Source organism: Monomorium pharaonis, chromosome 1 (assembly GCF_013373865.1).
Source record: "Monomorium pharaonis isolate MP-MQ-018 chromosome 1, ASM1337386v2, whole genome shotgun sequence".
Classification (NCBI taxonomy): Eukaryota; Metazoa; Arthropoda; class Insecta; order Hymenoptera; family Formicidae; genus Monomorium; species Monomorium pharaonis.
In genome coordinates this window covers 35,882,633-35,910,554 of record NC_050467.1, presented here as the reverse complement: position 1 = coordinate 35,910,554, position 27,922 = coordinate 35,882,633, and the positions used below count along the sequence as shown (strand labels likewise).

The 27,922-nt window shown below is 36.6% G+C and overlaps 3 protein-coding genes across 4 annotated transcripts in view; 1 reads left to right on the top strand and 2 right to left on the bottom strand.

Moving 5' to 3' along the window:
• Positions 1–85: 85 nt before the first annotated feature.
• On the bottom strand, positions 86–8,321 carry LOC118647231. Its single transcript, XM_036291697.1, has 4 exons — positions 3,172–8,321; positions 805–913; positions 417–584; positions 86–322 (listed from the first exon to the last, which is right to left on the bottom strand). The coding sequence occupies exons 1-4, from the start codon at positions 8,319–8,321 to the stop codon at positions 86–88; spliced, it is 5,664 nt and encodes a 1,887-aa protein (XP_036147590.1).
• Positions 8,322–15,123: 6,802 nt separating this feature from the next.
• Positions 15,124–17,010, top strand: LOC105840286 (putative nuclease HARBI1). The gene is made up of 3 exons (XM_012687173.3): positions 15,124–15,333; positions 15,896–16,052; positions 16,207–17,010. The coding sequence occupies exons 1-3, from the start codon at positions 15,189–15,191 to the stop codon at positions 16,982–16,984; spliced, it is 1,080 nt and encodes a 359-aa protein (XP_012542627.2). The 5' UTR covers positions 15,124–15,188; the 3' UTR covers positions 16,985–17,010.
• An 8,317-nt stretch (positions 17,011–25,327) lies between these two features.
• LOC105839126 (Fanconi anemia group D2 protein homolog) overlaps positions 25,328–27,922 on the bottom strand; it is an 83,108-nt gene continuing 80,513 nt past the window's right edge. For both annotated transcript variants that reach the window (XM_036282444.1, XM_036282476.1), the window contains 3 exons: positions 26,819–27,036; positions 25,672–25,880; positions 25,328–25,564 (listed from right to left, as the gene is read on the bottom strand). In XM_036282444.1, coding sequence (XP_036138337.1) covers positions 25,418–25,564; positions 25,672–25,880; positions 26,819–27,036 — 574 coding nt within the window. In that variant the 3' untranslated portion in view covers positions 25,328–25,417. The remainder of the gene's footprint in view (positions 25,565–25,671; positions 25,881–26,818; positions 27,037–27,922) is intronic.

The following is a 27,922-nucleotide window of genomic DNA, read 5'->3' as shown; positions in this document are numbered from 1 at the left end:
CTCTTGTTTTATACTGCTACTTCTCTTTATTGTTTACTACCAAAGGGGTGGGGGGGGTAGGGGTACATGTGCGATGCTCATATGATTATTCCGTGGTAGGGTCGGGGTTTGCAAGGGAGCCTATTAGATCGTCGAAGTCATTTGGCGTTAGGGGTGAAAGGGCTTCAAAGGGGGTGTAATCGATGAAGGGAAGGTCGTCTGTTGAGGTGCTGGCGTCTGAGGTTTGGGGGGTGGGCTGAGGGTTGGTGGCCTGGCGCTCATTCACCTCCACGGGGGTTAACCCAAAGCAGGCTCTTGTATTTGAATTTAACGCTATTTGAATCTGAGCGGCTTGGTGAGTTAAATTAAATAAGTGAGGAACATCTAAATCGATGGAACGGATTAGACGTAGAATGCGCGAGCGCGCCCCCACGTACTGCTCGTAGCGGCGGAAAAAGCGCCTCCTCCGCGTGTAGTCTGCTGGTGGCGTCATCTACATGAATGAAGAAATGAGGAACTTCGTGAGTGGACTTGGATTTGAATGAGGATAGTCGAAACCTTACCCTGTCTCGTCTAAAGTTAGGATGATAGATGAGCTTGTTGTCCTAAGGAGAGATAAAATTGAATGATTTAGTGTTTTGTAGGGAAAGGAGACGGAAGGACTTTTATGTCTTGCTCTTAATAGTTGTTATTATTCGCGTAAGCCCATACTATTAGCAGAAGTAAGAATTCACAACTTTGTCTATGTCGATCTACGCTCGCCGCAAGCAACTATTCAGTTATAGGCGGATGCGTTTCTACCGGGGTCTCTCAGCACATGCAAACCTGAGAACCTGCATAGACCTCGGACACAAGGCTTTTTGTTTCGCATTCGGATGTTGGCCTGTTTTCCGTTACTACCACAGTTGCGGAATCTTTAGGACAAATAGTATGGCTATTGGGTATGTTTAGCTACATCGGATGATAAAGAGCGTTCAAACAAGTTGCAGGGAAATTCAAGTAATACAAATTTATTAGGAACTAAGAGGGACTCAGGTTGAATAATGGCAGGGATGCGGAAAAGATGTTGAATAATTCCAAATATGTTCTGTCTCTGGGTAAAGTAATGATTAAAGGTGATACCATTAATGTGTTGAATTCGGAATGATATTCTAAATGATGATATACAGGGATATTCGGTAGTAATAATTCAACGAAATAGAATCAGAGCAACGTTTAATTTAACGGAAATTAAGAGTTTCACAAAATTATTCAAAATGATTATTTGTGATGGTATTCAATAAGGTTAAACAATTTATAATAATTATACAATAAAATTATAATGAATTTAAGATAATTATCATACTAGTAATTCGCAGGGAAATATTGTTAAGCAACAATAATTTTAGCAATATTTTGGTATAATAATTTTGGATAAATTCGATGCTAAGGAAACAATAGGTTCGCAAGAGTAATTAATAAAATAATTTAGTACAATAAGTTCAAGATAGGGTCAAACTACCAAAGCACGAAAATATTTAATATTCCATATTAATAAGAGTAATGACTCAGCGAAATATTTAATGTAATAATTTAGGGAAAATATTCAATATTATTAGAACAATTAGATTCTGAAAATATTAAATATAATATAGTAACGAGACGAGTAATAATTTCATAAAAACGTTTAACATAATTATTTACAATAATTTCTGGAACAGAAATTGTTCAACATCATAAATTATAACAATATTTAACATTACTGAAATGATTAGTTTTTCAATTTAATAATTCGCCAAGAAATTTGGTATCAACAAGATAATTAATAATTTTACAAAATATCAGGCACGAGTAATAATTAAATCATCATCATTGTTCGTCTTCTCAATAAAGTTAGTATAATAAGACAACCAACAATAATTCACAATTTATATTCAATGCATAACAGAATAATATGTAATAATGCTCAGCATCTACAAACGAAATAGAGATTCACAAATAATGGGCAAAACGAGAGATTCACAAGAACGTACGATAAAATAGTTCGCAAGTACATGCGGCGAAATAATAATTCACAATACAATAATGTGTATGATCGATCAAGATCGTATAGAATTCATTATTTTCTTTGTTCATATCGAAATAATACTATATCATTTAATAGCTGTCAATTTTGCTAATTCCTGATTATTTCATTTAATAAAAAAGCTATTAATGGTTATTTCATCAAAATTTGAATATTCTAGACGATGTGTAATTAATCATATCTTAATAGTTCCGTTATTAAATTCAAATTAGGCATGATTAATTACTATCTTTTAATTGAAAGATTCTAAGCTTTACAAAATTTAAGATTATTTTCCTGATTCGCGCGGATAACTTGATCGGTCACTGAGATACAAGTTCTACACACACACACACACACACACATATATATATTCACATATAAGGCTCAAGCAATAAATTCGCAAGACAATATAAAGTCACGATAATAATGCCTTTTAATTTAAATGAGTGTTGCGGCCATGTGGCCTCCACGCGAATGATCTGATGTTTCTTCTCGAGATCGGGCGTGGTAGAGAAAAAAAGGGAACGTCTTGTTTTCTCTTTGCTGCACTATGCTTTATTTTCAACTATGCGTCGTTGCACAATAATCACTCGAATATAATTTTGCTTCGCGAATAAAGAGGTCGCGCTCGTTAGACGGATGATGTGTCTGCTAGCAGACCCACGGACGAAGTGAAGTGGGGAGACGGACGCGCCGCGCTGCGCGCCGCTGCTCGCGCCTCCATGCAACGCGTCATAGAGAGAGGGCAGCGGAGGGCGCTCTTACTAGGGACCTCCGTTGAAAACCGGGCCTTGCGTTCGCGCGGCAATACGAATCGGGAGATAATGCGGAAGTATTATACAACGCCGCCCCCCTTGAAAGGATGTGCTTTCAAAATAACCAAGAATAGTTGCAGACCTTGTCTGGTTTACATTATGATTGGTGGGAACACAAGTAATCGTCGCGCGGAAGGTCGAATAGGAACGCCAAGGAAAATAACTTAAACTATAGAGATGCTCGCAGGTTCTAACCAATGAAGTGTAACATCGTTCCTTCAAAATAAATTTAACGCTTTGAGTGTAACTACTGTACGCAATAACAATATAATTCTTATAACCTATTTTAAATGAGCAAATATGCTTAGTCTATATGCTTAATCGTCTAACGGGAGTATCGCGAGTTTGGACAAGGGTCTCGTTAGCGTGCCCTTGGCGGTCCGGACCGTGGCGGCTCGAGTGACGCCATCAGAGCCAACGTGCAGTTCTTGTACACGGCCTCGAAGCCACTGTAAAGGGGCCAAGCCTTGCTGCTTTATGAGCACCAGCTGGTCCGGTTTCAATTGCGTGCCCTTGTTAACCTTCCATTTCGTTCGTTCCTGCAAGGAATGGAGATATTCGGTGCTCCATCTTTGCCAAAAGTGCTGGCGTATTTGCTCCACTCTTTGCCAGCGCGTCAGTCGATTCTCGTTTATGTCTTTCAGGTCATGAGCAGGTAAACTGTTGATGGGCGCGCCGATTAGAAAATGTCCAGGACTCAAGTACGCTGGGTCGTTCGGGTCCGAGCTTAGTTGCGTGAGCGGTCGTGAATTTAAAATTCCTTCTATTTCGCACAGCACTGTCGCCATTTCCTCGAAAGTCAAATGGGCTGCTCCTATGATTCGATGCATGTGGTGCTTGGCCGACTTTACAGCGGCCTCCCACAAACCACCAAAGTGAGGTGCATTAGGCGGGATGAAGGCCCATGTCGTTTGCCGCTCGCCAAGGAAATGCTGCACGTCACTCAGCGTTCGTGGATCGTTTACAAATTCGTACAATTCTTTAATCTGTTTATTCGCCCCGACAAAGACAGTACCATTGTCGGAGTATATGCAGGAAGGCCTGCCTCTTCGTGAAATAAAACGCCGTAACGCTGCAATAAAACTTTCGGAGGTTAAATCGCTTACTAACTCGATGTGGACGCCTTTCGTCGCGAAGCATACGAAAATGGCGATATACGCTTTGTGGTTGCGGGCGTTTCGTCGTTTGCCCTCTCTTAAAATTATTGGACCGGCGTAGTCCACGCCACAGTGCGAGAATGGCCTGGAGATTGCGACGCGGCTATTAGGCAAAGAAGCCATTACGGCCTCTGACATGCTCGGCTTAGCCCTGAAGCACGCTATGCAGTTTTGGATAATTTTTCGCGTGGTAGATCGCAGCGATAAGGGCCAAAATTGCTGTCTGACCGCTGCCATAGTAGCATGCGTTCCGGCGTGTAAGTTCCGCTCGTGCTCTTGCTTTATTATACGCTTTGTTAATTCATGATCGCGAGGCAATAATATGGGATGACGCGTTTCGAATAATAAGTCAGAGTTTTTTAACCTACCCCCCACTCGTAATAATCTGTTTTCGTCCATGAAAGGAGAAAGAGAGAGTAATTTGCTGGACGTGCTGAGGGGTTTGTTCTTGCTTAATTGGCTGTACTCGTTGGGAAATGCGTCTCTCTGTACTGCTCTGCATGCGACCTCGAGTGCGTAAGAGGTTTCGGTGTGCGGGATGAATTCCGTCAGTGGGGTTGGCCGATGCATCTTGCTTAATCGGAGGCAGTATGCTAGGATGCGACATATCTTGTTGATGTTGGAATATCTTTTCAGCAAGTTGTTGACAATGGAAGGTGATACGATGACGACTGCCGCTGTTTCTTGCCTGTTCGGTGCCTCTGCTCCGAGGCGCGTGAATTCCCCACTTGGCCAATAATCCTCGTTAAATTGTAAGAATGTGGGGCCGTGCCACCATAAGTTTGCGTCCACGAGCTCGGCTGGGTCGAGTCCGCGGGATAATATGTCGGCGGGATTATCTGAAGAAGCGATGTGCCGCCAACAGTTTAAGTCCGTTAGGCGCTGTATTTCGCCTGTTCGATTGGCCACGAATACCTCCCACCTCCGGGATGTCGAGGTTATCCAGTTCAAGGTTATGGTAGAATCCGACCAGAGAAAAATTTTCATGCGAGCCAGATCCAATGACGCACGAGTCTTCTCTAGCAATCGTGCTAGTAGTAATGCCGCTGCCAACTCTAGCCTCGGTAGTGATATTGCCTTCAACGGTGCAACGCGTGATCTTGAACATAATAGTTCAGTACGGTATTGATTGCTGCCAAGTTTCGTTCGGATGTACAGGCAAGCTCCATATGCTTGCTGGCTTGCATCTGCGAAGCCGTGTATTTCCACCTGCTGAGGGTTCGTCGCGAATTTTATGCATCGTGGTACTTGTAGTCGTGTCAATTCTGTTAGTTGCTGTTCGAATCTTGACCACCGCGTATGTATGTCCTGTGGGACGGATTCGTCCCAATGGCTTCCCGCCCGCCATAGCTCCTGCAGGATGAGCTTGGCTGTTACGATAATAGGGCCTAGAAGTCCGAGAGGGTCAAACAGCCTGGCCACCCCCGACAATATTGTGCGTTTGGAGACAACGTGGTATCTCTCGCGAGCATCGTACGAAATCTGGAAGGTATCCTTGGCTTGATCCCATTTCATTCCAAGAATGCGAGAGGTTGCACCGTCGCCGTCTGTGATTAATTTCTGGCGTTGATGTGCGCCATCCGCGATTAATTCTGGAGAATTTGACGACCATTTGCTGAGTTCGAAGGACCCCAGTCTCAAGAGTTGAACTATTTCTTCTCGAATCGTCTTTGCCTGGTCGAGTGTGTCCGCTCCTGTCAGCAGGTCGTCGACATAGAAATCTTGTTTGACGTGCTTTGATCCCAAGGGATACTTGTCTTCGTGTTGTTCCGCCAAGTGCTTGAGGCATCTCGTTGCCAAGTATGAAGCTGAAGCGGTACCGTAGGTGACGGTACGCAACTCGTATGTCTGTATGTCCGCTTCTGGGTCACTGCGCCACAGGATTCTTTGGAGAGGCGTCTGGGATGTATCCACCAGAATTTGCCTGTACATTTTGATGATGTCGGCTGTGAAGGCGTAGCGAAAGGTGCGGAAACGCATGAGGATCGACATCAGATCCTGCTGGACGACCGGACCCACTATAAGCGCATCATTTAAGGAGATTCCAGTACTGGTTTTGCAGGACGCGTCAAAGACTACACGTAGCTTCGGTGCCTGCTCTGATGCCTTGAATATACCATGGTGAGGTAAGTAGACCGATAGCCCTTCATCGGCTTGCGGGGATATCAATGTCATATGGCCAAGTGAGGCGTATTCGTCGAGGAATTCTTTATAAAGCGGTTTTAATGCTGCTTCGCGTTTGAATCGCTTCTCGAGAGCCTGTAATCGTTTGCGTGCAATGTCCTTGGAATCTCCAAGCCTGAAGATTGCCTGCTCATTGGTTGGGAGCTTCACGATGTATCTGCCCTCGGGAGTTTGAGCCACGTTTTCTAGAAAATGTTTTTCACAATTAGCCTCTTGAAAGGTATAACTGTTTGATTGGCCGTTGACGTCTTCCAGTCGCCAAAATTTATCCAATTGTTCATGCAGCTGCGTGTTGCTTACCGTCGCGTGGCATGACCGAATTTTTTGGATTGACCCAGGTGGGTCGCAATGTCGACCAGTGAGTATCCACCCTAAGCGGGTTTTTTGCAGCGTCGGATGGGATTGCGATGCTTTGATTTGTCCGATGCAGATGAGGTCCCAGAAGAGATCTGCGCCGATGAGTGCGTCGACGTCTGCCGATACGTGGAATTGAGGATCCGCGAGTGGTAGGCCACGTGGAATGTTGAACTCACTCCGCTTAATAGAATGCGAAGGGAGTTTGTCCGTGACCTGATCCGTTACGATACAGTCAGTGTCGAACGAAAATGTATTGATGCGTGACTGCATTTTGAGTCGCACGGTTTGCGTGGACTTGGTGATTGCACCGTTTATTCCTGAAATGGATATATTCAACGAGCGTGGCTTGATGCCGAGAATAGATAAAAAGTTTTTCGAGACGAAATTTGCTTGTGAGCCGCAATCCAATAAGACGCGGCACGGTATCAACGAATTTCTATTGTCGTAAACATGCACGACAGCCGTCGAGAGTATGGCGTACTTGCCGTCGAAGGGACGCGATATGTGCGTTGCCAGTGCGGCAGGGGATGCTGCCGAATTTGAATTTTCAGGCGATTGTTGCGTAGCGCTTGTCGGTTCGGCGGAAGACGCTGCGTGCAACAGGGTATTGTGCTTTGCCTTGCACACCCTGCACGGGCCCGACGTGCATTCGCCGGCTGAGTGCGACGTGGACCGCAGGCAATTTCCACACATTTTTAATTTGCGGATTTCGGCCTTTCTACGCGGGACGCTAAGTTCCAAGAAATCTTTACAGTGGTATATCGAGTGATCTCCCTTGCAAAAGCTACATTTAAACTTCACTGTTGCGGCGGCCGCGACTTGCCGCTTTCCATTGGCAAGAGCACGAGAGTTAACCCCCTTTGCTGGAGTAAGATTAGATTTGCAGGTGGCTTCGATTACTTGACATCGATGCGCGATGAAGTCTACCAGCTGTTTAAAGACCGGGATGTCCGATCCCGTTAACGACGTTTGCCATTCTCGCAATGTAAGCGCGTCTAGTTTCGAACTTAAAATGTATACGAGTAAATCATCCCAATGCGCGGTAGGGCGATTCAATGCTCGCAGAGCATGTACGTGTTTGGATGCGCCGTCCGCGATTTGTCGCAATTCGCTGGCATTTTCTTTGGTCATGAAAGGAAGTTCCATAATTGCTTTAACGTGGGCATGCACGATGACTCGTTTGTTATCGTAGCGTTCTTTCAGCATGGCCCATGCTATTTCGTAATTGAGATCCGATATCTCCAAAGAACTAATCACATCGCTTGCTTCTCCGGTGAGCGAGGATCGTAGGTATTGCAATTTATGAACGTTACTTAACGACCCGTTAGAATGTATAATGGAATTGAACGCGTCGAAAAACGGGAACCAGTCATCGTATTTGCCACTGAAAGTCGGAAGACTTAGCTTGGGAAGTCGAACGTGCACTGCTGAATCTCGCAAACTCGGAGAACTTGATGTCGTCGGAGACGGCGTCGCGGTGTCGCGCGGTGCGGCGCGGGGCGGGCTTAGGATCTCTCGTATTCTCGCAGACAAATCAAAGAAAGCCTCCTCGAAAATAACGCGATCGCTACACTCGGGTTCATCGATAATTTCTAATTGTGATTGTACCGCGTGATATTCTGCCCAATGTTGTTCGAGTTTCGACCGACGCTCCTCGAGTTGAGCTAACACCGACGGGGTGACGGATTTGATTTTATCGACGTACGTTTTAATCCGCGTGCACGCTGCCTTAATCGTGGAACGGTGCCTTTTTAGCGCGACCGGATCTGCTTCGGTAGCCATTTGAATATGACGGCAGAAGATTCGCGAAACGCAAACGACAATACTGAGACAGAAGGTTCGCGAAGCGCGAATGACAATATGGCGGCGGAAGATTCGCGAAACGCGAAAGACAATATGGCGGCGGAAGATTCGCGAAACGCGAAAGACAATATGGCGGCGGAAGATTCGCGATGCGTAAAGGATTTCGCGCTGGCTTCGGACGCCCGTTAACAAATACCTGAGATCGGCGCGATAGCGTTAATCTACCTCGATGGGTTTCGGTTGCTGGTCTCCTGGCACGGCTGGGCAGGGGAAGCGATGCTCGGCGAAATGACTCGTACCTCCTGGTGCGACGGGATGGCGGGAACGGCCGTCGACTCGATTCGTGCCTCCTGGCACGACTGGGCAAGGTGGCGGGAACAGCCGGCGACTCGACTCGTGCCTCCTAGCACGACTGGGCAGGATGGCGGGAACAGCCGGCGACTCGACCCGTGCCTCCTGCACGACTGGGCAGGATGGCGGGAACGACCGGAGCTCGTCACGTGCCTCCTGGCACGACTGGGCAGGATGGCGCTGATTTTAGGAAGTCTCCTTGCCGGGTACGGACTTCGTGCCTCGCCGTAATGGCGGCGTTGTTGCAACGGCCCGGCGTCGATTTGCCTCGTCGTGTGCTTGCACCGGCCTGTGTCGTTACGAATGGCCGTGTTCTCGTCGTCTTTACGAGCGTACCTTGATACTGCGCTGGATTCGTCTCGAAATCCGGCTCGAAGGACCAAATGTTGCGGCCATGTGGCCTCCACGCGAATGATCTGATGTTTCTTCTCGAGATCGGGCGTGGTAGAGAAAAAAAGGGAACGTCTTGTTTTCTCTTTGCTGCACTATGCTTTATTTTCAACTATGCGTCGTTGCACAATAATCACTCGAATATAATTTTGCTTCGCGAATAAAGAGGTCGCGCTCGTTAGACGGATGATGTGTCTGCTAGCAGACCCACGGACGAAGTGAAGTGGGGAGACGGACGCGCCGCGCTGCGCGCCGCTGCTCGCGCCTCCATGCAACGCGTCATAGAGAGAGGGCAGCGGAGGGCGCTCTTACTAGGGACCTCCGTTGAAAACCGGGCCTTGCGTTCGCGCGGCAATACGAATCGGGAGATAATGCGGAAGTATTATACAATGAGATTGCTGGTACTTACGGATGACTCCGGGTCCGCAAGGGCCACAATTTAAGATCTTATTTCCCCTGTTTCCTTCCTTCCGGGTTCCGACAGATCGCTAAGACTTCGTTCTTGGTGTAATTTCAAGCTATCACCAAGATTCCTTTTCGGAATATTGCGATCACTTAAGACTGTTACGGAGATATTATTGTAACGATACTGGAGTACCGCGCGCCGGGACAAGATACCGTCTTTTATATTATAATGCATCTTAATTACCCGCCCCCGCGCCTGCATCGGTTGCCCTAGTTCCGATGCATAGATGAGTAGGGTGAAATCGGCGGCATATCGATATCAAAGTTATCAGATAGTCTAAACAGTCTCAATGTCAGACTTTTTCAATGTTAAAGTATGTATCATCAATTGCATCACCTGTCGTGGTGCAGCATCTTGTTCTTGGAAGCCTTTTAATAGAAAATATTATTTAATTCTCCCGAGTCTTATTAATGGAATTTGTTTCAATATGATCTTGGGATTGACCATGTTTCAAATTGGCGCGGATGATTTCTCAAATAGTTACTATTTCTCAGGCTTCAAGAGTAATGCCGATTTATAAGCAATATGTGCCGATACATATTATTAATTATGTTTCGGCCGATTAAAATTATCCTTAATTAATATTCACAATTGTATGCGCCTTAACAATTTTATACGCCTTGTCGAATATTTTGCAGAAGCCTCAAAATTTGTTCTTAACTTATAGTAGAGTTTCGGTATTAATATAAGATTCGCAGGATAGTATAATAAAAGTGATTGTTATTTAATTAATTATATCTGTGATAATTGCATTCATAGACCATAGAGCTAATCAAGATTTATTTTGAGTGAGACCTTTTACGTCAGAAAGAGATAAAGTTTTATAAGATTTCAATGTTTCATAGTTAGATTGATTATAACAATGACTTTTATTGTTTAAGGCTGGTGCAATACCTTTTAAAGCTTAATAGAATAATGAGTTAATTAATAAAATGCAATTCTTATTTAATAAAACATAATTCTTATTTGCACAGGGTCGGCGCAGTAATTTGTCATTAATTTTACTAGTTGTACCTTTAGTTTTATAAGATCTAATTGTTTATTAGCAATAACCAATTAGATAATTAATAGTTAGGTTCACGAAGGGTTGGTATAATAAACCTCAGAGTAGTTATTTTAGTTTGGTAAGATTAGTAAAATTAATTTATTTAATAACAATTTTCATTCGTTAATTAATATTTCGCTTATGTAGTCTCGAATAAGACCCTTAAATGATTATATCTCGTGAATAATTTTAATTTTCCCATAAACAATATTAATCTTGATATAACCATCATAATTGCGAAAAGCAGTCATTCAGAATTTTAAGATAAGCGTGAGTAGTAAAATTGAAAGGGTATCAATAATATAGGACTGAATCGCGTGTTAGTTTACTTCTAGTACGCTAGATGGCTCCCCGAGTATGATTCAAGAATAAGTATCTGGGGTCTTAGGTCTGCTCAGATTGTCATGCTGAGTCAGTTCAATACTACTCTAGTAGTCTGTACCTTGTCTCATTCAAATGGACCTTAATTCTTATTCTGCGGGGGTGCGTTCCGTTTCACGCATAGACCGCATGAGACGACAACGCATCGCATGAGCGCATGAGTCCGTTCCGTTTCTCTATGCGCAAAACCAAAATGGCTGTCGCGCATAGACATCGCATGAGCTGCCTCACCTCAAGAGCTGAGGCAGTTCATGCGTTCTCATGCGCTGTGTGGTGGGGCGCGGGAGACTATTCCTATGCGCGCATGAATTGCGCATGGAGTGAAACGGAACGATCTTCAAGTTTTCCATGCGCTTCATGCGTGAAACGGAACGCACCCCGGGTATGCATAAGTATCGGGAGCGCCCCGATTGACCACGTTGCAATTGACCACAACCATTTACAGCAATGAATGCTTAGAGTTTTTCCGTTGGACCGCCAATTAGAAAAGCGGTGGTCAATTGGGACGTGGTCAATCGGGGCGCTCCCTAAGTATCAGGGAAAGCCATGGGGTTAATAGAGGATAAATATAAGTAAAAATATAGAAATAGGAAAAATAAAAAGGGGAGGGGTTGGGACGACGGGACGTCACAACACATTCACTAGTTATTTACTATTTGATACGTGTACCAAGTGCTCGGTGTAAACTAGGGCATAGAGTGATTGGTGATTGTTTACTATGTTTGGTTTCTGCTTCTAAATCCAACAAAGAACTAAAGCAAGAGCTAATTAGGGCAACTTTTACCAAGCTCTGGTTAACTTTGCAGGATTCCAACTGAAACTGATGTCGAAGAAAAAATGCAAAGAAAAAAGTTGACATCCATCGACTTATGTCCGTTTTCACCATTAGTGACGTTGATCTAGGTTTAGTTGAATATCGGTTAACATGAACGTTGTTACGACCATCACACCATCGATATATAGTACTGGATGGAGCATGCGGCAAAATTTCTTTGATGTTCCGTCTGGAGAGATCTAAAAAGAGAGAAGTAGATGTGTGGGCATAGACATAGTATATCTAGACCGAGGATTGTCCCAAATTTCAGGAGTGGGGGTAAGGCTTACGTACAATATAACAGGTATTTCCTTCTCTCTTACACACGCCTGCGTGTGAAAGAGAAGAAAATACATGTTACATCGTCCGTCCCTTTTCAACGTCTACGTTTGTCTTTTTCTACGTATGCCTATACCCCCACTCCTAAACCGAGCAGGCCTATGTGTAGGCTCGGATTTCTCTTTCTACTCTCTCTTCATTGGTTGAATTTTGTGTTAGGAGAAAGAGAACAGTATCGTATCCTACAACGCTTTTAATGTGTATTGCTATACATGTGCAACGGGCAACGTGTTTTGACGTGTGCATGAACTATCGATATATTCGTTATAAATAATTAATAAATAGAGTTTCTGCCTGTTTATTGTGCAAAACGAGTGAGTTAAACAAAGATGTATCAACTCATGCGTAAGTAAATTAATATTATAGTTATATATTTGCGGCATGTAAAATAAGGTTATGTAATGTTTTATGTTTTATTATAACGTAATATTATTGATAGAAAAAATATATTTATGCATTTGTATCTAGTATATCTATTTGGACCTCAGGGCTCCATAGCTCCATGAGCCGCTCCTACCTACACATCGTCTTGTCTCTTTCTACGTCCGTCAAGACGATTTTCGTCATATGCTCCATCCAGTACTATATATCGATGCATCACACAATGCCAGACAACAGGCAATAAAAACAGGAAATAAAGAAAGAGAAAAAAACGAATTCGCGTACACTTGACCGGAAGTGAGCGGTTTTTTAAATAATTGTTATATGTAATCGTTTGTATTTCGTATGAAGAGGTTTGAAGTGCAATTAAAAAGGTTTGTGAGTCATTCGTTTATTTATAATTAATTAATTATTTTTTCACCTGATATTTAGTCGGAATATATTAATTGAACAAAGTTATTATCCGGAATCGTTTGAAGTTTGTATGTAGAGTTATAAAGTTTGATTAAAAAGGTTTCCCAACAAACACAAAGTTACATGTAACGTGCCTGTTAGTTGTAATTTCCCACTCAATAATATAATTGCAATATAACACACGTGTTATATTACAATTACATTGTTGAGTGGGAAATTACAACTAACAGGCACGTTACATGTAACTTGGTGTTTGGTGGGTTGAGTCTTGAACAACAGCTAAAGAGCATGCAAATGTGACCACTGCGCATGCTCATGCATGTTACATATTGTCAGTAAATTTCGACTAACTTTCATGAATTAAATAAAATGTATTTGGATCACTCATAAACCTTTTTAATCAAACTTCATAACTTTTTATGCAAACTTCAAACGATTCCGTATAATAACTTTGTTTAATTAATATATTCCGGCTAAGAGTCGGATGAAAAAATAATTACAAATAAACAAATGACTCACAAATCTTTTTAATTGCACTTCAAACCTCTTCATACAAAATACAAACGATTACACATAGCAATTATTGAAAAAAACGTCCACTGCCGGTCAAGTGTGTGCGAATGAAGAACGATCCTTTCTCTCTTTCATTATTTCTGTTCCTATTGCTTGTTGCCTGGGGTATCGATCATGTAATTTTTCTCCTAGGGCGGAAATGTAAAAAGTTTCAAGTTACTGGCCTAGTTTACACCGAGCACTTGGTACGCGTATCAAATAGTAAATAACTAGTGAATGTGTTTAATCATTAGCTGATCAGCTTAAATTCACTACTTGATACGCGTACCAAGTGCTCGGTGTAAACTAGGTCACTGTCTCTTTCTATTCGACACCAACAGAAAGATGTAACGAACCGCGTTCCTAAGCGGCCAACAGCGACCGCAAGGCCCGGCCGACCATCCGCCGGGCCGAGAAACAGGCAAGCGTACCCGTTATAAGCACTCCACGCCACCGAGATGACGCGCATCTCGGAGGCACTTCGCCTCCTTCCTCTCGAGCCAGTCGAGCCAGCATCCCGGCCCGAAGGGAGATGTTACCGAGAGGAAGCCAAGGAGTCCCGAAGATTCCCGAGCAGCTGCCGGGGACCATATATAAGGCCGCCCGACAGCGATAAACTCCACTTCTCGTTATCCCGTCCGACTCGCTCCGACGAGAAGCCTGAACCTTACGAGCCAGAAAACGGTGGAGTGTTCTCCGTCATCGCCGAGAGTTCTCGGCCTAGCTCGATTCTTTTCCTTCCTCGCTAGCAAACAACGGGGGTAGAGCGTACTGTCTCCGCCGAGAGCTCTCGGCAGCTAACTAGAATTCTTACCGACCACATCCTCACGGCCCGGTAACCGGCACGGAGTGTTCTCCGTCTCCTCCCCGAGCGTACTCGGGGCCGACGCCGTTCCGTGAAACCAAACCGCGATTCACAGAATTGCCGCAACAATTCAAAAAAAACTTCGGTACGCGAGACACCCGCTTCCGCACCGCGCACCCGCTGATCACCAAGCACCCGGAGCCGCCGGCACCGCTCCCGCGCCGCACACCCGCCGGCCACCGATTCCGAACGTCGGGCTCACTCAGCGTTGCCAACTCTCCAATGCACAAATATGGTACAAACTTAATAAAATTATGGTACTTTCATAAAAATTATGGTACAGGGTGTTTACGACAAGTTATCGGATTTCTAATCCGACTGAACAGCGATACTCAATTGAATATATTGAAAAAATTCCCTAGCCTAATCCGATTCTAGGGTAGCTGTCTCAGAAAGTAATCGGATTCAAATCAGGTAAATCGTGACAAGCAGTGACAAATCCGGTCGCGAATTTGCGCGAAATTTAATTTTAGCAGAGCGCGTAAAGACAAAGAGGTGAATAATACTGTAAATAATAATGAGAATTTTTAAAATATATATTAATTAATAATGAAAATACATACATACATACATACATACATACATACATACATACATACATACATACATACACAGAGTATAACCTTATTATATTAATTATTAATCTATAATTTAATTAAATTATTCACATACTTTTAATTAAGCAATATATTATGAGTTATTTATATATACATGTTTTAATAAGAAATATTTTTATATTATTTCAATGAGTACATTTTTCACAAAATATATTTAATATTGCAATGATAATTTATATATATTTGGTTATATATCTTTCTATATAAAAATTATTAATAAACATAGGAAAGATGGATATATTTCTCTTGTGGAATATTTTCTTCAATAATGACAATGAAGACGATGAAGATGATTGGCAAATACACCATGTCAGAGAACCACATTTAAAAATAAATAATTATTATGAGAACAATGTTCTTTTGTACTCTGTCACAGGTAATGACAAAGATTTAAAAAAAATAGTAGTAATATTGAGTACATAAATATGAAAAAAAATTACTTCAAGAATAGTGTTGTAATCCATAAAGATATTAAGAAATTAAGATAAACATTTGATACATTTAAACAATTTATATATAAATATATATATATATCCCAGATAGCACAAAATATTTATAAAAATGAATAATATTTATGATAAATATTTAATACATATTTTTATGTCCAAGTTTGCCGGTTATAAAAAAATTATGATAAATATTTATGAAAATATTTAAAATAAATATTTATGTTATTATTATCAAAAAATATAAAAAATATTTAGAGTTTATATATCATAAATATTTTTCAGTAGATTTTAAAAATACTTTTTTAAATTGTTAATAATTTTTGTATTATTTCTAAATGAAATTTATGAAAAATAATTATATAATCTTTAAAAAAACATTTTTTGAAAATAAATTTGTAAAATATTTATGAATATTTATGATAAATTTTCTGTGCTGTCTAGGATTTATATGTATTAATTAATTTATTTTATATTCTTTCTTTTTTATAGATTTTAAATCACACTTTCGTATTACCAGAAATACGTTTCAACAATTAATACAAGATCTTGGACCAGCTATAATTGAAAGAGATAATTCGCCTAAATTACCAGTAGCTAAACAAATTGCAATAACTCTTTGGATTCTTGGTAATCAAGAAGTTTACAGGTTAAATATAAATAAAAATATTAATATATTTTAATTGTAATTTTTTTCTTTACATGTAACATATACATAACAATTACATAAGTTATATAATTTTTATTTAGTGTTTGCAGGGATTATTGTTTTATTATTGCTATAGTAATTGATCTTTTTTTAGATCTGTTGCAAATCGATTTGGTACAACAAAAGATACTGTATGGCGATGTGTCTTTAATGTGGCATACGTATTACAAGAACACGTGCAAATTTATATTAAATGGCCAGAGGTTCATGAATTGCTAAATATCCAACAAGAATTTACTGCTATGAACGGTTTTCCTGGTGTAGTGGGTGTCATTGATGGATGCCACATTCCTATTAGTGCTCCTATTGAACACTCCAATAGTTATATTAATCGAAAAGGTTTTCATTCTATATTATTGCAAGGAATTTGTGATCACAGAATGAAATTTATTGATATATATACAGGAATTTGTGGTAGTGTTCACGATGCAAGAGTTTGGCGGTTAAGTGATATTAAATATTTAATGGATCAAAATGTACACAGATATTTTCCACAGCAGGGTCATTTGTTAGCGGATTCTGCATATCCGCTCTCTTATCATATGCTCATCCCATATCGTGATAATGGCCATTTGAATCGTATACAACACAATTATAATACTAAATTGTCAAAAACTCGTGTTATAATCGAAAGAGCGTTTGGAATGTTAAAAGGGAGATTCCGGAAACTTAAATATGTATATATGTATAATACTGAAATGGTACCTTTAATTATACTTGCGTGTTGTGTTTTGCATAACATATGTATCGACAATGACGATGAACCTTTTTATAATATTTTGGAGCCACTGAACGAAAATGAAAATGATTATCAAAATGCAATTATAGAAGCCGAAGAAAAACAAGATATTATTGCGCAATTATTGGTTTAATATGCAAGTATTTTTTAATTATTACAATTGAGAATACATGTTAACATTACAAGAAAATATATGTTTAACAAAGTTTATTTATAGAACTTCTTATTCTACATGATCTTTTTGCATATATTTTGTAAACAATGTTAAAAATTTCTCTTTCATTTCAATGTTTTTTTTATGATGCTCTTCTCTTTGTTGGTATAGTTCTAATAATGTAGTGGATGCAGACCTTTTTTGACGTTTTCTTACATTGCGTACAACACCATAAGAAGTACTTGATACTGCAGGATTATTTTCATTGTTACATTCCTCGGAGTCCGTACAAGAACTCTTTTCTCTTATTCGAAATCCGTTAGTACTAGAGGCAACTGAAATAGGTATTTCGGGTCTAGTATTTAAGAATTCGTTAATTATGTCAAAATATTCCCAAGTTTGCGCTGAACAATTAGTTTTATTATTATTGTCTCGTATATGCTTATATTTTTGTTTTAAATTTTTCCATTTTGTTAAACATTGTTCGTCAGTAATATTGTATCCTCTTTTATGGAAATTACTTGCTATGTTCTTCCACACTTTCTTTTGCATATAATTCTTTTTATTTATTAATGAAATATGATCTTTAACTGCAGAAATGAGTAATTTTGTAGTTTCTGTGGTTCAATGACATTTGTTTTCTGTAAAAAATGTATTTATTAAAAAAATATAAAAATATATTTTTTATTTAAACATATATATATATATATATATACATATAAATTCACAGTATACATTGCTTAATTAAAACGTGTTATTAAAAAATATATATTACTTAACTTTTCCTATAAAAAAACATTTTTATTTTTTCATTGTTCTTACCAGAAAGATTTTGCTCAGTAGATTTAGTCCCATTTGCATCCATTTAAAAAAATCAATCTTCAAGTTCTTCAAATCACTCTTCTGTAAAAATATTATTTTAATTAAATTATACATTAACAATTAACATAGTGAAGTTACATTCGTTTCTTGTTCAAATTTCACTTTCTTTTATTAAACAAAAAGAAATGAAAAACGTATATAACTTCACTATATTATTTGTTAATGTGTAATTTAATTAAAATACTATTTCTGCAGAAGAGTGACTTGAAGGATTTATAAACTTGTCATTGATTTTTCAAAATGAATGCAAATAAGAACAGATCTACTGAGCAAAATCTTTCTGGTAGGTATAATGCAGAAATAAAAATGTTCTCCATTAAGGAAGGCTAAATAATATATATTTTTTAATAACATGTACTTTAAATTAAACAATGTATACTGTAATTGATTTATAAATATATATATTTTATATGTGTGTGTGTGTGTGTGTGTGTGTGTGTGTGTGTGTGGTAATTTACGCCATTCATCATCTATTAATTGTTCAATATTATTATTATCACTGGATAATAAAGTTTTAGGTATCATGCGACTACAACTTCTCATAAGCACATTTAGACTTGGAAATTCATTCCGAAAATTTAAGGATAATGCATTTGATGGACTCAGAGCATGTAGATATTTTAAAATGGGATCATTAAAATCAAAACGGTTTTTAATTTGCTCAGCTGAAACAATCATAAATTGCCTAGCTCGTAATAAAAAATCTTGAATCTGATTTGGATGCTTTCTGACTTCCGCGTCACTTAACAAATTCATAACATTTATGCCCAAATATATTGTAGATATATGAACAAATTCAGTAGAATTTGATGGATCAATATTACTTAAAGTTGTCGTTTGTACATATACTCTATTCATGTAACACATAAGAATATCTTTGTATAAGGAAGATAATTTATAATGTAGTTCGGTAACTACTACATTCTCTGACTGAAAATATTTATTAAAATCAGTGAATTTTGGTAAAAACCACTGTAAGAAAAAATAATATAATTTAATAAATGGGTCTTCTAAATCTTTATGAATTTCCTCCGTAGTTATTAATTTATCGTTCAAGTAAGTGCTTCTAAAATATAATTTTAAGCTTTCCCATTGCTCCAAAATCCTGCTAACAACTTCATATAAACTTAGCCATCTGGTCTGGGATGGATGCAATATTTTGTGGATATCCAAATTTAAAAATTTTTGAAACTGTTTGAAGCCATGTTGCCGTTTTGAACTATTTTTGAAATGATTATAAACGTTTCGCGCCAGATTTTCGGTGCGTCTTGGAAGTTGTTTGCAAGCTTCGCTTGCGCACAAATGTGCGGAGTGACATATACACTTCATGATAACAATACCAGGACAACTATCTTTAAACCTTGTAGCTACACTATTTCTTTTCCCCATCATCACATTGCATCCATCAGAGCCAAATCCTATGATGTTATTCAACTGAATGTCCTGACTTTGAAATGATGAGATTATTGACTGGTATAGATGTTCTGCTGTAGCGTCTTCATTTGACTGATTATCATCTGAAAATACTTGCACCAGCTCCCAAAAAAATGATTTAATTTGTTGCGATGTTTTATCATAAAACCTAACGACTATACATGAAGTTTTTTCGCATGAGATATATCAGTCGATTCGTCAGTTAATACGCTAAATTTTGTTTGCTTTAAAATTTTTGTTAAATGAAATTTATGTTCTGGTGCTATAACATTTTTTATAATAGACGTTAGTTTGGTTCGTCCCAGATTTAATCCTTGAATTATGTTAGAGTCATTAACCGATTCTTTTAATAAATTGGTTAAATGATCAATTACAGAAAAAGGAAGATTATGTTCACTGAAAAGCCCAGCTAATTTAATCTCAAGTCTTGAAATATTATTTGGAATTTTTGGTATTTGTAAGAAAGTATTTATTTCAGTTTGTTTTTTGTTTCCTTTTATATATGACATATACTTTTTGCCTTCGCCATGTAATTTTAATACGCTCAAATCAGCTTTTAAATTGCATTTGCAAACCTTGCAACCCAGTGAACACATTTTATAGCGGCAATATAACATGGAAGTTACATGTAATTTAACATTGTTATTCTTGTGATATGTAGGTGCTATATGACATGGAAATAACCTGTTACGTAATATTTGTTATACGCAAGTGATATAGCTGTTATACATCGTTTTGGCGTTACAGTTATTCAACAAAAATTGTATAATCGTAACATAACACGTTCGTATCAATGTTATTACGGAACGATGCGTCGTAGTTGACTCAGAAATCAGACAACATTACAACATCCTGAATGATAGATCTATTTGATAATAAAAAAAATTATTATAAAGATAATGTTTTCAAAAATAACGGTTTGTCTACAATTACTGCGCACAAAAAATGCACAAAATCGAAATTCATCATGTGCTAAACAAAAACAGAATAATAAATGTATACTATTCAATTTTTCTTAGAATTACGATCTATATAGTTAACCATCTAATTAATCATTTGAACGCTTCAAAGATTAGTGCTAAATAGATCGCAATTTCCATCAAATTATTAAGGTTATGGAAAAAGATAAATTTAACAAAGAAATTAATAAGTAAATAAATTAATGCTATTTATTTTTAATGTTTTGCAAAATTTAATTGCTTTTATAAAAAATAATATAGTTGCGTCAGTTTATAACATATAAGTATATGTAGACAATAACAAGTACCCATATCGATGAGTCAAATTGGCGTAGCAAGTAGAGTACAAGGTTCGTCATCCTAAGGTCCCGGGTTCAAACCGGGAGCGCCCCGATTGACCACGTTGCAATTGGCCACAACCATTTGCAGCAATGAATGCTTAGAGTTTTTCCGTTGGACTGCCAATTAGAAAAGCGGTGGTCAATTGGGACGTGGTCAATCGGGGCGCTCCCTTCAAACCTAGCAGCGGCAAGTAAGAATAAAATAAAAAACTACATAATTTAAATTTAATTAATTAATAAAAATTTATTCTAAATGTAGTATGTGCTGTTGATAAAAATAATTTAAAAAAAATGAAATTTTTATTTTATTTTATTTTTTTTGTAACTGTCGTGTAACGGTTAGATAACATGTAATTATAACATGTTATATTGCTGAGTCGGAAATTGTAACTTACATGTAAGTTACGTGTAATTTCAAAGTAACGTAACCTGTTATATTCCCAGACAGCACCAGATATCGTACGAATATTATACTCTCATACGTAATGTACTGTGATCATACCGAATATACGTAAAACATTCATATAACGTCTCAGTAGAATGTCATTTTGGTATATCCTCAAGATAAACTTAGAATATAGCGACTGAACTTCGCAACTCCTACTGAATATACTGAGATTATATCTAATATACTCAAAACATCCGTAAAATATCCTATGATATATCTCATGTATATCTATCACATATTTCCAAAATATCCACGTAATATCGAAAGTGAATCATGTCAACGCTATCTATGATCTGTAACGTTACGCATTTTCGTCTGCCGTGTGATGCAGACACGTGGTGAAGTGTAGGGTGTGAACGTGCGAACACGAACTCATGGACAACGTGGTTTTCTCAGGAATTACGCCCAGATAACTCTGGTATGCACATAAGATATAATATAGTAACGTAAACTATAATAATATATATATATATATATATATATATATACATATATTATTTAGGTTATAACCTACAATTATCTGAGCATAATTTCCCAAAGCACCCCAGCGTATTCAACAGATATTACGCTTCATTTCTCGCGATAGCTTCCTGATGTGTGAAATGATTAATTCCTCTTCTTATTTCTTCTTGCTAATTCTGTATGTTTAATTCCTTGTTCCTTATTCCTCTCATTATGCATGAGCCCATATAATGCGAACATACTGTAGACATATTGTGAATATACTGAAGATATACTTTAGACATACGTATAACATTCTTAAGATATATTCGGTATATTCTCATAAACTGCCAGCGAAATTCTATGGGATAAGGCAACGCGGACATAGTACGTTATGAGTATATACTCGCCATATCACAGACGTATCTCTAATATTATACGAATATTGCAATATACTTTCGCAATATCCTATTATCGTTCTCATAATCTACATGTGCTGTCTGGGTTCGGTTACATTGCTGTTACACTGCTGCTATATTACTGTGTTCACTGGGAATATGCACTGTACGGATCATTTTCTACAGGATTTAGCCATTTCAATATCGTTTCCCAATCTCTTCTATACTTTTGCTTGCATTTTGTATATTTAGGCTTCTTTTTGGGTGTGGTGTTTGAATCTGAATCGGATGACATTTTTATTCTAAAAGAAAAACAACAAGTACTTAAAATTTAATATTTACACGCTTTGTATGTATCTATTAAAACGTGTGGACAAAGTGTACCTATGAGTATTAAATTTAATAAAATTTAAGAATAAAAACAATATGATGTTAATGACTAATTCTTTTATTACATGCGTATATTTTATACTAAATTGCTTTTGCTTTGTAACATAAATATCACAAACTTAAATCTAGTTAAATCGTTTAAACCGCTTTTAACCATTTAACGTTTATGAGAGCGCGTTACAAAATAAAACAAATAGGTACGTAACAATACGTACTTTTAGAAAATAAGTTAAAATTTTTAAGATTAATTTACGCAGGATATACAACGCGTACGCAACTGTACTTCAGATATCTAATAGGCGTTTTTCCGATCTGTATGGGATTAATCAGGTGAATAACATAACCAAAATTACATAATATAACATATGTAATGGTGCCTTTTCACGCTGACGCTTGACGCTCATTTTCAGCGTCAAAAGACATCACGTGACTAAAAATAAAGATACCTATTCGTCATTTTTAGTCACCAATCACAGCCATTCTTTTGAAGAAGGGAATAACTGTGATTGGCCACTTCTAGAGGAAAAAAAACTGAAACGGATTAATCCAGCACCGAAACCTTAACGAAAATTTCTTACGACTTCTTACACCTATCGCTGTCTTAAGAAAATATTATAAGAGAAAGATGTGTTTTTTGTCAATATAAGGAAAAAAATGATAAAAAATACATTTTTTTTAATTATCAAAATTATGGTACAATATGCGTACCATAGCTACCTTGTAAGGTACAAAGTACATTGTGAGCGAATTATGGTACATGTACCATAATTATGGTACGGTTGGCAACGCTGGGTTCACTACACGCCCCGCTCGCCGCGGACATCTCACCGAACCGAGCAGCTGATCAGCTGGCTGTCACGCGCGCGGTTACTGATCGCCGAGATATACCATTGTACATAAAACGCGTCACCAACCTCTGTATATAATTCCTCCCGCTGTAAATATCCGCGAACCTGTTTGTAATGTGAAATAGTAATAAAGTGTATCGTCCAGCCAGCCACTGCATTTTTGCTATCTCTGAGCCTTTTTTTCGCCCTGAACCTTTTTCCGACGAGCTAAAGTTTCCGCGTAAAAAACGGTCGTTACAAAGAGATAGTTACATAAAATTTTTCACTTTTCACGTTTTCGCCCTAAGGTAAAAGTTAAAACGTTTTCGATTTGTTGACTCGACCCGACTCCGGGTCAATGATCTGTTCCTTTTATCTTCATTTCTTGCACAGTTAATCTTTTTTTTTGCAGTGGAAAAGACAAACTATTGACTCGGAGTCGGGTCGAGTCAGCAAATCGAAAACGCTATTATTGGTTTGTTCGCGTCGTCAGGCCCCGACATGCTCCTACTCACTCCAACGCATTCTAATAGGTTGGCGTCATCGGAATCAACGTATTGGAGTGCGTTGGGGTGAATAGGAGCATGTGACGCGAACAGACCCTACATGATCGCTGCCCCTGGTATTGTGTTTAGGCCCTTAAGCTCAGTTTGAACGTTGCTCTATTTCAATCAACTCTCTTATGCTCGATTTCACCAACTCTGTTCAAAACGTGTAAACTCTCTAGTGACATTTGCTTAATCGCGGTTTATTGCAATTTCCATTCCCACCATTTTCGTTCAAAATTTAAACGACAATAAATTGAGTTTATTTTAAATGCTCAATTTTGGTCGTTCAGCTACGATAAACGAGATTTAAAAAAATAACTAATATGAAATGAATACAGATTCACAGCTACATAAGTATCATAGCTATATAAGTATACCTCTGTAAATCAGTGATAATACATTGCAATTTAAAAAGTACTAAAAATAGTAATAACTATAATTATAAAGAAATTAACAGTTACGAACCATTTATTATTTGCTAATATAATAATAAATTATTTTCATTTCCCTAGTAGTGTCTTTTTTTTAGTAAAACATTAATTTTTATAATGCTTTATTGGTTTCTATGTATAACGTTAATATGTTGATCAAAACGCTTTACCGTTATAATAATATAATAGTATATATTATTTAACAATATATATTATACCATATTATTGAATATTTTAATATTAAAAATAATAATTTTTGTATAAATATCCGTTCTTATACCTGGCGCATTTATTTCATATCATTATTTTTATAGAGAAGACAAAATTTTTGTTCTTTTATTTTTAAAGGCAATTTCTTGTGATTTGACACATTTAAATTTATTTTGTATTATGTAAAAAATAAATAGTGTAAGATAAAAAAAATATCACTTTGATTTATATAACATAACAGTATTTTTCTTAAAAACACGCACGCACACAATTTTACAATAAAATTTTGCTTAATTTGTTTATCCTTAATGCAAGGCAAATACTATTTTTGAATTGTTCTATATTTCTTAGATCTTTAGACATAAAATGTTTTAATAAGGTTTACCTCTAACTTATTTTTAAAAAATATCCTTGCAGTTAGAAAGGTTTTTATTTTATTATTAAAATTACTTAATTACTATAACCGCATACGAATTAAAATATTACAAAAGCTTTTTTTCCCAAAAAGACCTGTTTTTCTTCGAGAACGATCAAAGTAATTCGGTCGTGACAACACATTGAGTCATTGACATTTGTTATCTTAACTAGGTAGACACTTATATTTTTGGTATCTTAGGTAGACACCTATGTATCCGCGAGATCCGAGAACTTCATTAATAACAATGTTTAATAAAATGTAATAACAATAATTAATAACAATGCTTAATAATATTGTTTAATAAAAATTTAATATCAAAATAAGTTTTGAAGAATCTCTCGGGTCCTACAGACCCATAGGTATCTACCTAGGATTAAGAGCGGTCGCCTGTAAATATCTATATGCATCACGTGGTTTGTAACAGTGGGCAGATCAAAATAAAAATATTAAATAAGGCCTCTTGCAAAAAAAATTATAAATAACAAAAGAAATGTACTGGTTAACAAAACCTTTCTGAAAATTTTCCGTGACAATCGCTGTTGTGAGTCATTATTAAATCTAAAATCATCATTAAATATTACATTTTTAATAAAAATTAAGTGTCGTAATAGCATAATAGTTTATTATTTTTGTATTATTAAATCGTAGAACACAGATTACATATTTTTCCATATTTATTACACAATTACAAATCATCAATATCATCATTTTCGTCTTCTGTCTCTTCCAATGGATTTTCGTCTAAATCAGAATCCAAAATTTCGGATGATGCATTCACAAATTCTTCAGAGTTTGTATTTATGTCTGGTAAAGCATTTTCATCAGATGATGTCTAGAGAAGTAATACATATTAATTAAATTTTATTAATTACGTTTAAACAATTCCGTTTTAATAAATATAACATGCAAAATAAATCAAAATCCTAAAATAATAAAAACCTGCGAAAGAATTTCACGGCCATCTAAATTCTTATTGACAAGATTTCCCATCCAAAACGCTGTTGCGCTATCATTAAGGACCATCATCCCTTTAACACTGTAAACCATTTTCTCTAGTGCAGATTTCGCTGTAGGCACATATTTAAACAATGGTAAATTCTTTTTCTCCGTACAGTCGCAACATACAGCATGTAAATATCGTGTACCACCTAAAAATAACAATAATAAAAAATGAATTTTAAAAAGACTTTTGTTTTCTGTTATCAAATAGTGCAGAATGAAGAGAAAGTTGGGCTGATACAATATCTCAAAAACAACACATTTGAAAAATAAACTTTCAAACAAAATGTATGATCTGAAACGTAACAAATAATGATAAAATCAATTTTTCAAAATCGCATAAATACTAACATCTTTTTAAACAAAATTAATTTCTTTTTTGAACATGTTTTATTTAACTTAATATAATTCTTCTAATTGTTCTTCACATATAATATAAAGATATTAAAATTAGCGTTTAAATATTTTTTCTATATATTGAATGTCTGAAACCACCCGTACAACCACTCTTTTTATTTCTTTGACATACGTTTTATCGTACATATAAATTTTTTTGAACTTGATAAATAAGTGGTTTTGGGATTATAAAAAATTAATATATGAAATTCTCGATAAAAGTTTTATATTTTATAAGTTTTATAATATTTTAAAATCTCAATATCAACTACAAGAATATGTAATAAAATATAAAGTTCTATTTAAAAAATTCCAAGGAAACCTTGCCCTAACCTTTGCAATGCCACGCAAGATCAAACTACTTACTAATAAATTCAATAAATAGATATTTTCAAACTTTACAACTTCTATCTGAGTTTTTCTTAATTTAGGTTTTTCTAGATATTTTGAGGTTCTGAGGATATTTTTATATACCATGTAGATAATATTCTTAAAATTTTACAGCATATCAGCAGCATTTAACATAAATAATCCAAAAATTATTTTATACAGTCGTTTCAATCAAAACAGGAAAAGATAGAAAGTTTATTTGTAAAGAAAAATTAATTTAAAAAATTCAAATAATCTATCATAAAAATTAAGATTATAGCATTTGCATATGACTAATCAACAAAAAAAAATTATTCCTTACTTTGCATCATTTTTAGAATACCAGTTACGTCGTCAGCTTGATACTTTAGATTATGTTCAAGTATTGGCATACCAGTATTTAGAAATTGTTTTATCAATGGTGGCATGTATTGCAAAAATATTTGTATAGTAGTCCTTGTTTTCAAAGTTTTACAAATTTGCATAAGTTTTTGAACATTTAAAGCAACATTATGCCACACTTTTATTCTCTGTGGATCTCTGAAAAAACGTTTTAATCAGTAAATTCAAGAAAAATTTAGATAATTGTTTAGAATTGTGGCTTTTCCCAATTTTAAATTTTCAAGGCAAAATACCTCCCCATGCGCGCGCGCGCGTGTGTGTATGTGTGTGTGTTCGCTTTACCTAAAGCACCGTTTTTAACCTCTCCTGCAATTCTTCAACTTGACAACAAAATACGCTATTTCAAAAAATTTTTTGAAAAACTTCAAAATTGAGTAAGCAATTATCAACATTTATACTAATAAATTCTTAAAAAAGTTCTCTTGCTTAAAAAAAAAAAAATACATAACTTTTTATGTGATTTTTTGATATAATTTTTGATATAAATTAATAACTTGTTAACTATTGTAAAAAGCGCAAAATGGAACACAATCTGCTTAGTTAAGTTCATCCTATTTCTATGCAAGTAATGTGTTCAGAATTTGCAGTCACTCTGTATTTAATACAGAAGCTTTTGTCATTGAAATCTTCAAAATAATAAATAAAATACAATAAAAATAATTTATTATTTAAACTTTTTTTTAAATAATACTTATTAATATTTATGTGAGAAAAGTTGTTTATAAGTAATTATTTAAGTATTTATGTATATAATATAATAAGTATAATAAAATATAGAAATATAATAAAAATTATATATTATTTAAGTATTTATGAAATTTACAATAGAAAATCAAATAAAAAACAAGAAGCTATGGGTGTTTTCGATTGTCTATTTGAGTTAGTTTTTTATAGGGACAAAATATATGATAGGCATAACTCTCTATTTTCATCACACTTTATGACAACTCAATGCTGTCTTGTATTGCCATTGAGTTGTTAATTGACAGCAGCGACAATATCGAAGGTATGAGATAATAATTTT

Coding starts and splice junctions, on each gene's coding strand:
- LOC118647231 (XM_036291697.1), bottom strand. CDS start 8,321: ATGGCTACCGAAGCAGATCCGGTCGCGCTAAAAAGGCACCGTTCCACG. Junction 585..804: donor AGGTCTATGCAGGTTCTCAG/GTTTGCATGTGC, acceptor ATCTCTCCTTAG/GACAACAAGCTCATCTATCA. Junction 323..416: donor TTTTTCCGCCGCTACGAGCA/GTACGTGGGGGC, acceptor CAAGCCGCTCAG/ATTCAAATAGCGTTAAATTC.
- LOC105840286 (XM_012687173.3), top strand. CDS start 15,189: ATGGATATATTTCTCTTGTGGAATATTTTCTTCAATAATGACAATGAA. Junction 15,334..15,895: donor TCTTTTGTACTCTGTCACAG/GTAATGACAAAG, acceptor TCTTTTTTATAG/ATTTTAAATCACACTTTCGT. Junction 16,053..16,206: donor GGTAATCAAGAAGTTTACAG/GTTAAATATAAA, acceptor ATCTTTTTTTAG/ATCTGTTGCAAATCGATTTG.